Raw genomic sequence first — 17857 nt, forward strand, 5'->3', positions numbered from 1 at the left:
TCAGTTGAGCTGAATCACGTGCTGCCATCTATCGAAAAAAATAAACGATCTGTTATAATTCAAGGAAGAAATATCGGTTGGTGGGGGGAAGAACCAGTATGTCGCATCAAAATGAACAATATATGATATGATGCCATATATTGCTAATTTTTACGCTGCACACTGGTGTGAATATTATGCGCCATTATGTCTGTTGATATGTTTTCATGTTATACTCTTTCCGGGGAACCCCGTATGGCTAGGCTGACCATATTTCCTCGAGAGAAATACGGGACATTGAGATTCCAAATACGGGAAAATACGGGACATCGCCAATTATCGCCAAAAATGACGCCAAAACCGAGCAAAGTTGCCAAATATTGTTAAAATTACGGTAAAATCACAATGGCGGGAAATGAAACGTTACTGCAAATTGCAGTGGATTAAAATGAATTTCACGAAAAAAACGTACACCAAGACAAATGTGGGCGATAAATATTCTCATTTATAGTTGTAATTATCATAATATAGTTTATTAGTTGAAAAATAATTTCAATCTTTGACTTCAATAAAGAATAAAAATTCAAGTAAGCGTCGTGTAAAATACGGGAAAAACCGGGACACTTTTGCAAAAAAGTCGGGACGACCAAAAATACAGAAAATACCGGGACTGTCCCGGGAAATACGGGACGTATGGTCACCCTACGTATGGCGAATTGTATTTGCCAGACAGGGGGTTAGTATTTCTTATGTTTCATGTTTGCCGTAGGCGTTTAGCGCTATATATATATATATATATATATATGTATTATTTCACAGTAAGAGTGGATTCACATCTACGGGCATTCACCGTGTCGTGTCAAACACGGCAAATATTCTTTAACATAAAACCAGTAAACGTATTCATTTCTATCGTATCGTAGCTACGCAGGCGCGGACACACAAGTACAGTGTCCGAGCGACATTCTCGAAGATAATATTTTGCCTTTACTGTCAGAAAACAAACAAGTAAAAAGAAAAAAAAAAAATTAAAATACATTCTTATTTTTATTGTGAATATGAGCGGCGATGCAAGTGCTCCTTCAGCATCCTTTTATTGTGGCAATTGAAATAAAAGACTAATTTTTATGAGTTACTGAAATTACAAGAACGGATCTGTTACGACTGCAATCATGGCCCACACAAGGGGTGGCCTCACAAGGCTCCAGCCCTGGGGTCCGGGACGATTTTCACCTTTTTTTTGCTTTGTCACGCTATAAATTCATCATAGAGGCCCGTGAAAGTGTGGTCGGGGGCCCCGCAAAAGATTCCAGCCTAAGGGCCCTGCTCTAGGATGTGGGGGCCATGACTGCAATAACTGTATATGGGTACGAGTCAAGGCAAATATGAGTTTTTATGACATATAACTCATATACAGCGTGTCCAAAAAGTTTACTTGGTGGGGGGAAAGGAAGAGGTTGTTAAAATAAATGACATGTAAATTGGGCAAGTTATTTGAACACATTTTCTATTCTTCCATAACCAGTAGAGAAGAAAAAAGGCTTTTGCGAAAGGACTTCCTGGACACGCTGTATAAGATTTGTGGACGGGAGCTCCTAAATAATTGTTATTTAGGATCTACTTGTTATTATTTAATTTACAGCTAGAATTTTGTTAGACAGTTTCGATGGATTATAGAGTATGTGGGCAATGCATTTTAATCTATTTTACTTTTACGGCCCTAAGAGAGTACTTTGCGACTGGGAAATTCAACTGATTTTCTTCTAATCAACGGTGGCACTGAGGCAGATTCTGATAATGATTCGTATTGAAGTTTTTTGTATTCATTATGATTTTTTAAAATAGGATTACAGTGCATTCCGCTTATACCGTTTTCCCCGCTTAGTACGACTTATTTTCGTGTGGCCCCAACCCTTACTAATACTGATTGAGATTTCCCGTTTAAAACGTTTTCTAGCCTTCAACGTTTTTTCATGACAATTTTTTTGAAAACATTATTATTATTAGACATTATCACCCCCTGTGAAGCGATGAAAAGTTCTAAGGCAGTGATTCCCAATGTGGGCGTAAACGCCCCCCGGCGATGGAAACTTCCAGGGAGCGGTAGAAACTTCGGGTTTAATATAGGATCTTATGGGTTAGATTGCGTTGGGGGCGATGGGAGAAAAAATTTCTGAAGAAGCGGGAGATGGAACAAAAAAGGTTGGGAAACTATGCTCTATAGTGGGAGGTAGAAGCTTCGAATTTAATATAGGATCCTATGGGTTGGATTGAGTTGGAGGGCGATGAGAAAATAATTTTTTTTTGAAGGAGGAAGCGATCGAAAATAATCGCAGTTTAGGAAACAATGATCTAGATCTGTGATTCTTAACCTGAGGCCACATGGCTCCTTTGCTGTCAAGATATTCTAAATGCGTCCACGAGTGAAAATCAGATAAAAAAAAAATCTCTGTTTGACGAATCGGTGATAAATCTGGTAACCTTGTCCCAACCTAACCGCACGTTAGAAAAAGGAAGAAGGGGAATATATGACAGGGAAAAGTACAATAGATAAGGTAGATAAGAGAGTTTTTTATAGAGTGCCTTTTTTCACACTCACCCTACTTGTTTTCTTTGCTCTTACATGCATACATAAGCAAGATACATTACATGTGTGGGGGAAAAATCATTAACAGGAGTATAGAAAAAGAGGAGGGAAACGAAAAAGAACTTTAGTTGATAGGGTTACTACAAAGCTTCGCGATGGTGAAGAGAGCGAGAGAGGAAAGAAAACGCAGGATCTCGTAAAACAGAGCGGGTTTTAACATTAGTTCTATGGCATGCTGTTCGGGATAGAGGAAGAGTTCGTAAAAAAACGATCATGTTCGGAAACTGGAGGTTCGTAAAATCGACCGCATTTGATTGCTTTGAAGAAAAGAGTGACAAACAGATTTTTTTATTTTAATATTTTCGAAATGATACAACAATTAGCACGACAGGAAAATGCTGTCAGAAACACGGTCATCTGATTCAGCAGCTTTTTTCTTGAAAGGAGTCTTCACACGTTCCTTGTGTCCCATTACCGCTTTCTCGGCTTCGCTCCACGAATGAGGCCCCTGCAAACGATACTGATATGGCAGACAAGGGCCGGTGAAACACGTCCAGTACAGAAACGGATTCTTCATGAAGAGACTAGATATGTCGGGCCTTGCCTCTAATAAACTCGTCAAGTCATCGACGTAGTCAATAAAGTTCACGGTTGGTAGGCCACTCGAATTTACGGCAAAGTTTGAGGAAATCTTTTTTCTGGACTCGTGGAAATCGACAAGTCTCTCCTCACTAGTTGGTAGCTTCAACTTTCCATTAAAAATTGCTGCCGACAAGCGGCACTGAGCTTCAACAATCGGCGTCGGTGGCCCGAGTGGTTCTACGAAACCGATGACGCTCAACGTCGGCCTATGCGAGGAGAGTGGGAACAGATTTTTATACAGGCTTATTTCAGATCCTATTTTCCAGATGGTGTCGTTTAGGAAAGTTATCTTCGCATCATATCCCGTAGCGAACACTACGACGTCAATCGGATACAATTCTTTTTCGTCTTTGAAAATAACTCCTTTCTCTTGAAAGCTTTCTATATCTCCTTTCATAATAACCCTAAAAAAGTATGAATGTATAATATAAATACAGAGTGCATTAGAAAAAGGATTTCTTAACTGTGAAATGACATAATAATAACTTCGTTTGATGGGTGGGCTTGGAATTTCAAATAAGCTCCCCGGTTTGTGAAATTACTTACAGTTTTGGCTAACACATGACGTCACAGTTTCGGTTTAATGTCCTTCAAAGATGGGTGCTATTGTCCTTCTTAACCATGGGTCAAATCACATTACGAGGAATTCGAAACGACGAACCCCTCCGTTAATTATACGAAGTACAATGACTGGATACCAAGTCCTCTGTGAGGAAAGTGAATTCGAAATGGTCACCTTGCCTAGCAGAAGTGGGGAGTGACATTTAAGGTCACTTGCCTGCATTGCTTTTACTGCAATCGATGGGTATGCCTTAAAGATGAACTTTTCTAGCTGATGTTTGCGTTTCTCTAGCTTGAGGACTGGTGCTGTGAGCAATGATCGTCAAATGCCTCCGTAGAAAGAAGACTCAAAATAAATTGACTCTGGCTCCTCTAAATCGTAATTAATTTCACAAACTGGTGTATTTAAAAGAACAGGCCTGCCCATCCGATACAGCATTTGTTTTATTTCCCCTCTCTATAACTGTTTATAATTTATGACATTTCAAAGTCAGGGAGGGCTTTCTGAAAGCACCCCGTACAATGATACATATGAACATTGTACGTGTAACCTCTTCGCACCTGAATCAAAACTGACTATAATTTTTTTTTTGATTGATTTGTGTTTATGGTACGTCAAAATGCCCTTTAAAAAGAAAAAAAAAATTGATTATCTAGGGTCGATATATTTATTATATTATCATTATACTTTTAGGCACCCTTACACATACCTGGAGTCTAAACTTGAAAGAAAAAAGAATCATTAAAAACCATTAAAAATGAGGTATACACTGGAGCAAAGAGGTTAAATACACTAACAAATAAATCATAAATGAAGGCTTCAAAGAAAACACCAGATTATTTTTAGACATAATTGCTAAAATCAAAATGAATTTAAAATTTCCGGACTTTTATTAGTTTTTTGAGCTTTCTTCTTGTATTTTCTGTTTATAGAGATATTTAAAATAATGGCACACAAAAGCTCTTTTTCTCTAAATATGTTATAAAAATATGGAAGTAAAATCCTCAAAGCTTTGAACAAAAAAAAACTTTGAACGTCGCATTTCCTTTTGAACAAATAGGGGGAAAAAAACAACGATTGCTCGAAGAAGTGATTGATATAACTTATAAAAGAAACTATGTGAGTTCTCTTTTCATCCTTTCATTAGACCGCATGAGGTTACAGCTTCTAGAGTTCAAGGTTAGATTGCGTTGCTGATTTTAGTTTGATTGTTGGATAATGTCTAGCTCGTTGGAGACGGCGAAATCGTGGAGAGGGGAGTGGTATAAAATTATATTTTTCAAAAATCAAGTTCGTCAATTAAGGCTAGTTAAATGCGACTTTAATGTAGTAATTTAGAGCATCGATTTAGAAACTTCATGGATTTCATGAGAATATGAGATAATTTCAAATACAGTACAATCTCAGCTCTTCTGCATGATCATGAGGCCCTTGGTAACAATTCGTCCTGAAGTATTGTGACACACTGGAAAATACTTTGAAATCACTGCTTCAATTACATATATTTAATTTTAATTTCATAGTATCTCGTGTCATCAGCGATTCGTCTAATGGTATACCGTTTGAGGATCACTGCTTTAAAGCAAATGAACAAATCAAGACTTTAACGGAAGTTAATATGGAAGGGAGGGTCCTACCTCCAGTGTTGTAGATGGTAGCATTCTTGCCCGGTTCACAAGAGGAACGGGGTTCGAGTTCCAGCGGAGACCAGATGACTTTTCTTTCCGAGTTCACCTTAGCATAATATCCAGAAAAAATATCTGTTTCCTTAAAACTTTAACCTTTTATTTAATTGTGTTCCGTCTCAAGTAACATGTGTTTCTTATAGTTCCCAATTAAATGCAGTTTGTATTTTGAGATCGTTCTCCCAGCATTGATGCTTCTAAGCAAATGATTTCATGAAAACTTAAACGATTAACATTTAATATCGGTAAATCAAATAATGTTGTGCTCATATGGTTTTAGACATTGTTTAACCCTTTTCTTATATTACAGATTTTTTGAGGAGTCATATAAAGCAAATAAGGTACCCTGAATGCCATTGCGTGCCAAAAAAAAATTGTTACCTTATTATTATTATTATTTTTAGTCATGATAGAGTTGGAAAACGGTAAGGTCTAAAAACTGTCTCAGTGGAATATAAAGAAAATCTAATTGTTATACACAAGGTTTGTTCAAAAGTATCTGACCATTATTTTTCATGCGTAAACAAATGAAGTCAGGGAGACGCGGTTTGGTGCACGTGTATAGGTAAAGTTAGTGTGCCTGTTTGAATTTTTTCCTGCCTGCCGAAGCTGCCAGACGACCGATGAATGAGGGAGTGTAAGCTAGCACCGTCGCATTTCCGTTTTTGTTAAAATGGCAGGAAAAACGACGCGCTACTGCATTAAATTTTGCATGAAGCTTGGTGGTTCCCGAGTGAAAACGATCCGCAAGATTCGACGGATCTTGAGATGAAGAAATGAGCACCACATCTACAAATGTAGTGATACAACCTTTGCAAAGATGGTCGTACATCAATGGAGAGTGAAGCACGTTCTGGTAGGCCCTCAACATCCAGAAATGAGATCGTTATCAAGTAAGTGAGGTGTCTGGTGATGCACTATCATCGAATCAGACAACTTGCAGACGAGGCGAGCATTAGCATTGGATCCGTCCATGACACCATTTAGTCTTCAGGAGATGCAAAGTCAAAGCCATGCTGACGGTCTTCTTTGACTCCACCAGCGTGGTTGATCACGAGTTCGCACTGCGCGACACAACCATCTCTATGGAGTACTACCAAGAATCAGATTGGGAGCTCCATCACGATAAATGCAGTTGCGCTGTTCGAGTATTCCCTGCCATTTTGTCAAAAACAAAAATGCGATGGCCTCACTTACACTTTCCCATTCATCGGTGGTTTGCCAGCGACTGGCATTTTCTGCAGGCAGGGAAAAATTTAGTTCATTGTGCGCTAAGATTGCCTACATACGTGCACCGAACCACGATTTCCTAGTTTCATTGGTTCACGCACCAAAAATTATGATTGGATGCTTTTTGAACAAACCACGTATTTCTGTACTGTGCAGCTGAAAATCAGAAACAATCTATTTTCTCAGGAACAAAACAGTATTTATTACTGTGTATGAGGTAATAAATATACTAAGATTGTGTATGTGTGTGTGTGTGTGTGTGTTATTTAGAAAAATAAATCCATGGGAAAGATGGATAAGAATTAACATCATTGAAATAAAAACCACGGAAATGAAAAATCCCAAAATATTTCATCATTTACTTAAGTTAAAAAAAGAACGAAAATGCTATTTTCTTTCACCACCAACCTTCCAGTTAGTATCTTGTCAGGCAATTCATCATTGACGACGGGATGTTTGCTCAAAATGTCGTGTTTTGGCCTGATACCATAAATGTCATGGTCCACTCTCGACTGAACGGCGCTCTCCAAATATTTGCGTACTTTCTCCTTGGAGAAGTTTGAGAGCCAATGAACACTTCTCCGTAGGTATATGGTATCTGATGGGTAACCTCTGCGTCCGATTTTCGGCACGACCCACCCTCCACTCCTAGTGCTCACGTAGACCTACGGAATAGCAATGAGGAAACAAAATTCATTAACACTTATTCAACATGATAATGTGAGGTTTTTATTATTCTTGATACTCGGAAACAAAAAGATAACAGAAAATGTCACACAGTGTTAGTCCTGAAAGCAATCGCCATCGGCATCTAACGTCTTTGGCCAATGTCTCTTCAGCTATGCAGCGTTCTGGCAGTAAATTAGAAATCTCTCATAGAATTCGTTAGCTCCTGTGGTATGTTTGTTTAAGGTATCCGACTACCACGTTTCTTTAAAATGGTACTGGAGTGAACTTTAATTACGTTTTTTGATTAAATAAAGTGCTTCAAATCGTGAAAAAAATATATTTTATATACAAATCGAATACAAATACAAGGCCACAACAGGCAAAATGCCCAACGAGGTGGCCGAGAAAAATATACCCATAATAAATATGGATGTCATATATTTCCAAAATACAGCAACCCAATCGAAAATGCAATTACAAACATTATATATACAGTACATGATGAAATATTGGTATATTTTGGACTACCTGTCATTTTCTATAGAAATGTCCTTTTTATGTCAAATTTTAAGCAAAATTCATGCTATATATATATATAGCATGATATTATATATATATATTATATATATATTATATATATATATGATTATATATATATATATTATATATATATATATAATATATATATTATATCACTTGAGTCATATGGTGTAAGGTCATGGCGATATGAGATGACTCCGAGGTGCTTCATTTTTTGTACATGTTTTGTACATATTTTTTTGGATATTGCAATATGAATCTTTTTTTCCCTCCAAAATTATGACCCATAGAAGGATCTATGGGTCAAATAGTGATTGTTTTTGTAATTGTCTTTTTATTTTGTTTGGTTTTGTGCTGTTTTGTCTTGTCTAGTGATAATGCTAATAAATAATAATCTGAGAAATAAATAATACACAATAGTCTTCACCCTCACCTTGTCATAGCAAATACGAGCAACCCCCCCCCCCCATGGGTGTTGTGATTATTGCTTTACGTCAGGGGTGCACAACGTTTTCAGTCGCTGACCAGATATATAGCGTTTTTATGCCACTCGCCGGTCAGAAACTAGGATGTATCTGGTATACGTATAAATATCCTGTTCTTCCCGATTTTTTCTATGAATTTTACTAGAATTTTTATTTTTTTAATGAAATCAAGGTTGCGATTATGAATTATATGATGACAATTATTATTCTAATTATCAAAATTAATTATATTCACATAAATATATTCATTTCACAAATTTGTCGAACATATACTCTGTATGGTTTTTTTTTTTTTTTTGTAAATTGCATTGTTATCAATTGCGAGTTGCCGTGACTCTATTTCCCGCCATTGGCGATTTTTTAGAATTTTTAGCGATAGTTAGCAACTATACACTACTTATTTTTGATTATTTTTTTGGCTGCAATTGGCTTTTTCCGTTTGACATTTTTTTTGGTTGTAATTGGTGATGGATTCTGATTGTAAGGATCCTAATTTCATGGGGAAAAATTGAAGATCTCTTAATTTCCACTGAAGAATTTATTAAGGAACACACGTCAGCCTTTTAATACTGGTATTTTTCTACCGGAACATCTTTCGCGGGGAGCATTTGGCCTAGGGACTGGAGTTGTTATGCACCCCTGCCTTAAATAGTACTTCGAATGGCTCCTGTCCACTTACCTGTTTGGCACCGATGCTGATATCCACTGCAGCATCGACAGCAGAGTGCCCGAACCCTACCACCAACACATTTTTCTTGTCGAAGTCACTGATACTTTTGATCTCTTTGGTATGAAGTGAGTTACCCGTGTATTCGCTCAGACCAGTGATCACCGGAATTCTGCGGTGACTCCTTTTGCCGCTGCACACCATGACACCGTGGAATAGTTCTTCGCGGTCCACCTTCTTCTTATCATCGAGGCACTTATATTTCACTTTCCATTTGTACGTGCTCCGTCCGTCTTCGTACGGTTCGACTTTGAGGACTTCGTGCTCGTACAAGATATGGTCGTAAAGATCAAAGTGCTCTGCATACATATCTAGATATTCCATCATCATGGTGTTGTGGAGATAGTTGGGGAAGTCATCGGGAGGGGGAAAGTCACTGAAGGCGTCCATCTCTTTGCTGTAGATATTTACGGTCGACTTCATGCACGATGCCGTGCCTCGGATGACATCTTCCCGGTATTTCCAGAACCCACCGAATCCGTCGGTTTTTTCGAAGCATACAACGTCCAGGTTCTCTTCTTTGCAGGCTTTTACCGCTGCTAGGCCACTTCGGCCTGCACCGATGACAGCGATTCTCCTCCGAGTGGCTCTACCTGGAAGTAGATGGACTTAAATCAATAATAGGGAAGTAAAAAAAAAAGCTACACTATATCATGAAATTATAAGGGCTAGCCCTGGGTCTTGTCAATGCATGGCCCGCGGGATAGATAAGAAATTCGGAGCTTTCTGCAGTGGCCCACCGACCATTTTGCGATAAAAGCTACTTTAAAATTGAAAAGGGATTAAAATTAAAATAATAATAATAGAATCTCTCGTTCTTTGTCTGTTGTTAAAGCGCGCTGACCACTATACTTTAGTGTATATAACCGTGAGATGCTTTTAATACATTAAGAGCACCTTCTGAACGAATTCGGGGGGGGGGGGGCGTAGCACTTTTAGGAACTTTTGGTTTCGTATATTTCGGGAGGGAAAATTCATCATAGTAAAGGTACACATAACTACAGAATTGCTGAAAAACAACTTAATAGAAGATATAATTTTAGAATTACGTGAATTGTTTTCAAAATATTTAAGATATAATTTTTGAAGGAAATAATTTCATAATCATCGAAAGGATTAAGATTATAATTAAGTTTAGGAACAATCTCAGTTTCGAAATTACTAATATAATTAATTTCAGAGTTATTAAAAAAAATAACTTCAGAATAACTTGAAAAAAAAATAAATTCAGAGAATCGACGAAAATGTGTAATTGATAAAGAAAATAATTTCATAAATAATTTTATAAGTAATTTCAGATATAATGAGAACGAATAATTCGTGAAACTAATTTTTCAGAATCTCGTAATAGAAAAGGAAAAAATAGAATTGGTGAGAGAAATAATTTCAGAAAAATATTGAAAATTCTTACTCTGTGAAAAGAATGGTTTCAGAACAGAAAAAAAGAATTCTTTAACAATTTGGCATCCCTGTTTAAAGCACCATTGCACATTACTTTATGTTATTGTGAATCTGTTTACTATCTTACAATTCCAAATACCGCAGTATGACTTTGTAGCTTTCGAAATTCATGGAAAATTTGAGTTTTGGCCCGCAATGTCTGAAATTTTGAAGACATCTATTCTAGGCTGCTTCTATTCTAGACGGCTATTCTATCCTAGTAAAGCTACAAAATATCTTGGAAATGCATCTAATACTTATTCATTTAGAGGGCACATGAAATGATTTTTAGTTAACACGTGCCTCTCCCGGTAGTAGCAGAACAATCGAAACGTGTAAATAATTTCAGGTATTTCTGATTTGAAAAGCAGCGGCAGAACGAAATTAGTCAGTCGCTCATAAAAATAGGCCAGGGCGGGGCCTATTTGAAAAGCGTGAAGATGTTCGCTGTCCAACCGCAAGGAGAAGAAGAATTCATTCGGCCTCGTTTTCATTCGGGCTCAAAATAGCATCCTTTTTGACATCAACTTTAGAATATATAATTCCGTGTGTTTACAGTTGGCTTAGTCTTACATTGTGTTTTCAATCGAACCGACCTGACAGGGTCTTTGTATGGAGAACAAAGAAAAAGAAATAAAATATTTTTATGGAAAGTGTCAGCTTGATGAGAGAATTAATTAAATCGATTCGAGGCATCGCGGAATTTAGCACATTTCCGTAGTTATTTGTATTCGAAATGAAGAACTAGAGATACTATTAATGACTTTACAGTTCGGTAGTATTTTTATACGGCATTAGCATGAACAATAATGATTTATCTATTGGTAAAATATTGGGGAGAATGAATCTCTCCCCCCTTTATATGATTTCCCATTATGATTTGGCTGCCACAGTTATCAAAGTCACTGATCTAGTACGATCATAGCTTCACTTTTATAAGATATGAAATTACAGTGGAACCTCATTTATACGTCTCTCAGTTATACGACTCTGACATTTATACGACGTTTGGCTTCGGTCGCCAAATTGATTCCTATACATTTTAACCCTTACAGCGTCAAACTTAAACTGTTTTAATTCGGTCACTCCGAAATATTTCGCGTTCTTAACACGCTTTCATGCCCAATGTGGCGGTCATAATGAGGATCAGGAAAAATTTAAAAACTTCTTAAAGGGTTGATAAGGTTTTCGCGGCCATCATTTGATAAAAATTGTTTGTTCGGGTTCGAAGACCGTCGTCCGTTTAAGTTAGTTCTGAACGTTTCCCCAACACCAGTGGTTGGCACCATCATCAGGAGAATTGATAAAACTGGATCAAAACTCCGGAAAACTTGACTTTTGATTCAGTTTTATTAGTTCTCCTGATGATGCCAACCACTAGTGTTGAGAGAAACGTTGAGAACTAACTCAAACGGACGACGGTCTCTTCGAATCCCAACAAACAATTTTCATCAACTTTTTAAAGGGTTAATGTGTTAAAATAATTATTCATTATTTAATTATTATTATTATTATTATTCATTATTAATTCATTTATTCGACGTTTTCACTTGGACACGAACTCAAATCTTGAAAGAAAAAAAAAACACCATAAATCATATCCATGAAGTGCGCGTAATATTTTTGCACCGTGGAAACGTGTTGCTGAAACAGTTCTTGCATATTGTCACCGCAAAAGCCATGAATTTTAAAGTGATTGTTAACATATTAGGAAATAGCCATTTCGATTGGACACTGAAGTGGTTTATTTATTGCTTGTTACTGAGAAAACGCAGACGCGGAGAGCCCCCAAAGAATCGAGTTTTGATTGTTTGAAAGACGGCCATATGTTCATTGGGAATTTTTTTTCAGTGTTATTCCTATAGGGTGGGAAAGTTCAGTGCCAATGGAATTGGTACTACAAATTTCCAATTCAGAATTAGCTCATAACCAAGTAATATACAATGACGCTAAAAGAGAAGTTGGAAGAAAGTCTTTTTTTTTTTTAAAATCATTCAAATATAAATTAGGGCTTCTTGTCATTTCGGAAATTTCTCGACCCCGAAACGTATAGGCACATTTAAAAAAAAAATGTATGTCCAGTCAAAATTTTTACGTAACTCGGGCAATTTGTCCAGCTCTGGTTCCTACACTCATAACATAATAAGTAAGCTCTATGAAATAGGTACTGTACATTGAAAAGGGAAAGTATTTGAGTCGTCACTGGCAGAAGAAATATCGTATTAATCGATGTTTCACACATAGTATTCGATTATTTTATAAGAGGGCACAACTTATTCAAATAATCAAGTATTCCATAAATTATTGAGAAATTAATTTCTCGGATTAAAAAAAAGAAAAACCGATGGAAAGATGATATGATCAAAATGCATTCGCGTGAAAGTAGAGGGAAGTATTTAAAGTTGAAGATAAATGACGTTGAATATTTGGTCAAATTCATTTTTACGCAATTTATAAATTATGCAAATTATCTTCCTCTCTGATTCTAGTAAAGATATACTTAACATTTTTTTCGAAAAAAACCCCCACGGAGAAAACCGGACATTTTTGTAAAAGAAAACGTCGGAAATAACGAAATTACGGGAAAATACAGCAATGCCCCCTTTTCGGGTCATGACAAATAAGAGCACGCTGGAGAGGGCCAAATTGGTTAAAAATCCCTTTTTTTAAATCGTTAGGTTTAAAAAAAGCGCCATGAGACGAAGACGACGAAAAATGTGTCGTTATATCCGCGTTCATGACATTTTTATCGACCTTATAAGCAAGGTAATCAACATTATTCTCCATGGGGATCAGACTGTCAATTATTGACGTTATAACGGAGGTGTCGTTACAACCGTATTTGACTGTACTAACAACGTACGTATTAGTGAATAAGAGGAATTTATATCAAATTATATCAAAAAAAAAAGTCTTACCTTTCATTTTTTCCAGAGAACTGTGAAGTATAAAAAGAATATTTATATATAGAGAAAAAAGGCGATTTTTTCTTCCGCGATCTCTTGCTTAATGAACAAGTTTCGAACCCACAACCGGACGAAATATTGGCGTATTTGGAACTGAGAAACAAGTGAAAGTGTCGGTCTTGGTTTCAACATGTAGTTCTCGATGGGAAGAAAAAAGCGAAACCTGTTCGCAATATTCGCCGAAGCAGAAAATTTCGGGAAACTTTTTACCGCAAAAAAATGCCTTATTAACACACTGTGAATATGCGATCGCGTGTACGGGAAAAGAAACCACGTGCCCGCAAAATTTCCGCTTTCTTGTGGACACATCGTTTTTCTTAGAAATACAGAAAATTAATAAATAACAGGCAAAAAAACGTGGCGTTTCGCAATGCTAAGTAGCCGAAAACTTTACGATATTTTACATTTTGGTAACACCTTTCTTCACTTTACAATGACTGTATGTCGGCACTCAACGCGTTATTAAAATATTTGTTACAGTGTTCATTAAATACATTTAATTTGAAATTTTTGCTAATATCAACGGATAGAGAGTTCAAAATTTGAAGGGAACGAAATAGTATAACTTCGATTGTCCCAAAAAAAAACTAAGCTCCAATCTCATGAAACATAACAGTGCTCGATATAACGATAAATCCCTCTACAACAATATATTTTGAAATCTTATTTAGAATTGTCTACAGTCTAATGTTGAACTCCTCTTTATACAACGATAACCTCTACTACGAAAAACCACCTCTGTAACGATATTTTCTGACGGTAATTCGAATCCACAACACACGCTACAACGATATTCTTTATATTTCACTCAAAACCACCTTCGATATACTGTATTTATAAATTCCTCATCAGTGTTTGTTCCTTTAGTAAGCGTTTGATAACATTAGTATTTTGTATTAGTATTAGTATTTGCACTATTCCTTCAGAAAATATTAATGGAATTGCCGTAGAGCTACTTTCAGTGTGGTACACAACAGTGCTGTGCGGTAAACCACTTTGCAGCGTGGAACAACTAACTGAACTTTATTAACCTAATTAACCAACTATAACTTTATGTTGCGAATAAATGCTTATAAATGTATTTTATATTGGACCAACAACATCAATCCGTAAGAGATGCCAACAACAGCATAAATTTGGTGGCAACTGATGATAATGCTACTTCTCGATATAACGCGATAATCTCTCTACAACGATATTTTTTCTTTGCTCGCAGAGTATCGTTGTATCCAGGTTTCACTGCACTCAAAAACTGCATAGAAAAACTACTGAATGACAAACAAATAAGTATATTTGTAATCATTTTAGTTTTAATAAATCGTAATTAGCAAGAAATTTTGTTAAAAATATTTTTCATCGAAATGTTAATATGGAAATATTTTTAAAATTAATTTTCGACAGATTTTTTTGGTACCAATTGTTTAAGGATTATTAAATTCTTATATTTAAAAGAATTATGATCTTTTTATAGTGCAATTATTTTAATCAATTTCATATGTCTAATTAATGCCCAGATTATGCGTGGTTAAGTAGTCAGTGGGTGTAGATATCTATATTTTAAGGGGTATCACAACCCCTAAGGTAGATTTTTTAAATGACTGAAAAATACTCCATTTTGATGCAAATCAAATGCAATGCATTTTGTATCAAGCTGTAAATTTTTTCTTCGAAAATTGAAAAGGAAACAAATGAAATGTATACTTTGAACGCGATTTTTTCAGATTGTTGCAGTTTTTGAGTTCATCCGTAAGATTAAGGAAAAAACGACTGCACCAAAAATTTTGAAATTTTGTAGAAATGTTAACACAATATGTGTCGGTTAAATGAACTTCGCACCCGAATATCTGACCATTTGTTAGAATTTTATGATTGTTTTAAGTTTAAGTAAAAAAAAAGAGATAAATTTCAAAAGTCTGAGTACATTTTTTTTCCTAAAAATAGTTCTCATTAGTCAATATAGCTAAATTAAAAGTTAATTTAACTAACACATTTGAATAAACATTTCTGCAAAATTTCAGAATTTTTGATTCAAAGTAGTTTTTTTTTTCAATCTTACGGATGAGCTACAAAGAATTTCAGAAATTCGATCTGAGAAAAGAACGTTCAAAGTTTGTTTGCCGAATATTTTCACACTGACATTCATTACTTCTTTCTTTCATTTTAAAATAACGAACAGACTGATTGATACGAAATTTTTCGCATTTGATTTGCATAATTGAATGAAATATATTTTAAAATGATTTTTGAAAAATCGGCATTTGGAGGCCTCAGAGGTCGTGTCACCCCTTAAATTAATAGCTCTTCAAGAAAATTGTCTCGTATTTAGTATCTTTTGTTAATTAATGTAATAAATTATTATAACCTTTCACCGGCCGAATTTAGAGATTGACTTTCTCAACTTTTTCCTATTATTTTCCCTTCTGATCTTTCAGTTTAGAAATTCAAACCAAAACATTCATTGAAATAACTTTCTTGTATGTTTTTCTGGAATCTTCTTGTCTATAGAAACAACATTAGAATTTAAAAAAAAAACAATTTTTCTTTAAAAATGGGTGATTTAAAACCAAATTTATGGCATAAAAACTGAAACAAATGAAATGTTTTGTTTTGTAAATTAAGTTTCAAATCAATCACCTTCAAGAAAACTTGAAAACGACCAAGTGCTTTCATAAACAAATAAACGGAAAAAACAATTTTTTTTGACTTGATCACCTACATTCTACAATCTACCTACATTCGAATTTTGAAAATGTTCCGTTTTGAAAAAAAAAAATAATAGAAATGTAGACCATCTCCAATTTTATAAATTGGAGATGGTCTACATTTCTATTATTTTTTTTTTTCAAAACGGAACATTTTCAAAATTCGAATGTAGGTGATTCCATTGAATGTTGATCAAGAAAAAACATAGTATTTTTAAATATTCATCTATCATTCCTACATGCCACTTGTTGGGCTATTTTCTACTTTTTTAAAGTAAACGCAATCCGGAGGAATACGCTTTTTTCCTTTACTGTAAATTTAGCAAAAGTGAAAATGTTCCCTTTTAAAAATAAGCTCCTCATTTGTTTTTTTGAAGTGCTGTCCAGCTCTAAAAACACCCTTTACCGCCTTTGCTGTTGTGATTCGACCGCGCATTCTATTATCAAAAATGCTTTTTTAGGTGTTTCATATCACCTCTTAAAAGTTTGTGCCATGAACTAAGAATCACCCTGTATACGGAAACGTATTTTGTTTATACGTTGTTACAATTAGTAGAAATTTATAGCAACTGTAAGTAACTTTTCCATTCACGGATCGTGACCTAAGGTTGATTAATTGCGAATAGACACCGGTCGACCTTGTTCTAGTAACTTATAGCCGTTATTTACGGAGGCCAGTTCAAGCGGTGGCCTTGAAAGGTGTTGAGTAAGAGCATGCTGACCATTCGCGAACGTTTTCATGGCCACTCGCGTAGAAGTGAAGAGAAATGAAAAACAATATCTTACGAAATTCTTGTATAAGTAGCATTTTCATTATTTTTTTTGCTATTATAAACTTAACACGCGATGTTTCATTCACGATAGTAAACTCTATAAGAAATCCGATTTGAATGAAAAAAAAACGGTTTCACTTTTTTACTAGTTACTCTAAAATGACACTAATTTTGAATTCACTCGTGTGTATTATGTGAAATTGGCCAAATTTCTGCGTTAATGTAGTTAGATTATTTATATAACATTATGAAATCCATTGCACGCGACTTATGATGTATATGCGTGTGAATTCCAGTGCATTTATTTATTCGTTTTGAAATTTTTTCTTCTATAAATTCTAATTTGCGTCCCGATTCGAAAATAAAATTAATATGAGACATGCGACGCCACACTTCGTTGGGCATGTCGTTCGCTGTTCCGTTTCTTTTATTACTTGGCCATTAACATCAAATCTACGCGGAACAAAAGCACGTGGAAAACAAAAATAACGGGTATGTATGCCGGATATACTTCAGTGAATATCTATCACTAAATATGATTGCTCAAGATCTATGGTTTCAGACAAGAACAAAGGAATAGACTCAAAGAAAACAAACATTCAGACCCCCTTTGTTTAGTTTTAGTATTATAAGAAGATATATAATTGATATGATACTTTTTGAAATTATTGCGTCAGATCAAGAAACAACTTGGTCACTATCATGGATTTTTTTTGTCTTTTGAATGTGAGGACATTGAAAATCTGAATTTTCACATGTTTCTGCATCGATGTTTCACTATAAATCTGGCCTGGTACTTTAAAGCACTAGGCTTGATAATTTGTTTTGAACTAATTGTTTCAAAATCATTGGTTTTTTTTTGTCTTTAAT

General features: G+C 35.5%; 1 protein-coding gene across 1 annotated transcript; it reads right to left on the bottom strand.

Annotated features, from left to right (window-relative positions):
• Window positions 1-2899: 2899 nt before the first annotated feature.
• LOC149079015 (flavin-containing monooxygenase 5-like) lies at window positions 2900-13607 on the bottom strand. The gene is made up of 4 exons (XM_089240528.1): window positions 13465-13607; window positions 9059-9699; window positions 7094-7350; window positions 2900-3612 (listed from the first exon to the last, which is right to left on the bottom strand). Exons 1-4 carry the CDS (start codon window positions 13469-13471, stop codon window positions 2946-2948), a joined length of 1572 nt encoding a protein of 523 aa, XP_089096654.1. The 5' UTR covers window positions 13472-13607; the 3' UTR covers window positions 2900-2945.
• Window positions 13608-17857: the final 4250 nt, after the last annotated feature.

The sequence above is a fragment of the Pholcus phalangioides genome, unplaced genomic scaffold (genome assembly GCF_987345545.1).
Source record: "Pholcus phalangioides strain wild (caught in Gottingen) unplaced genomic scaffold, Ppha-v1.0 ptg000013l_1, whole genome shotgun sequence".
In the NCBI taxonomy this organism is placed as follows: domain Eukaryota; kingdom Metazoa; phylum Arthropoda; class Arachnida; order Araneae; family Pholcidae; genus Pholcus; species Pholcus phalangioides.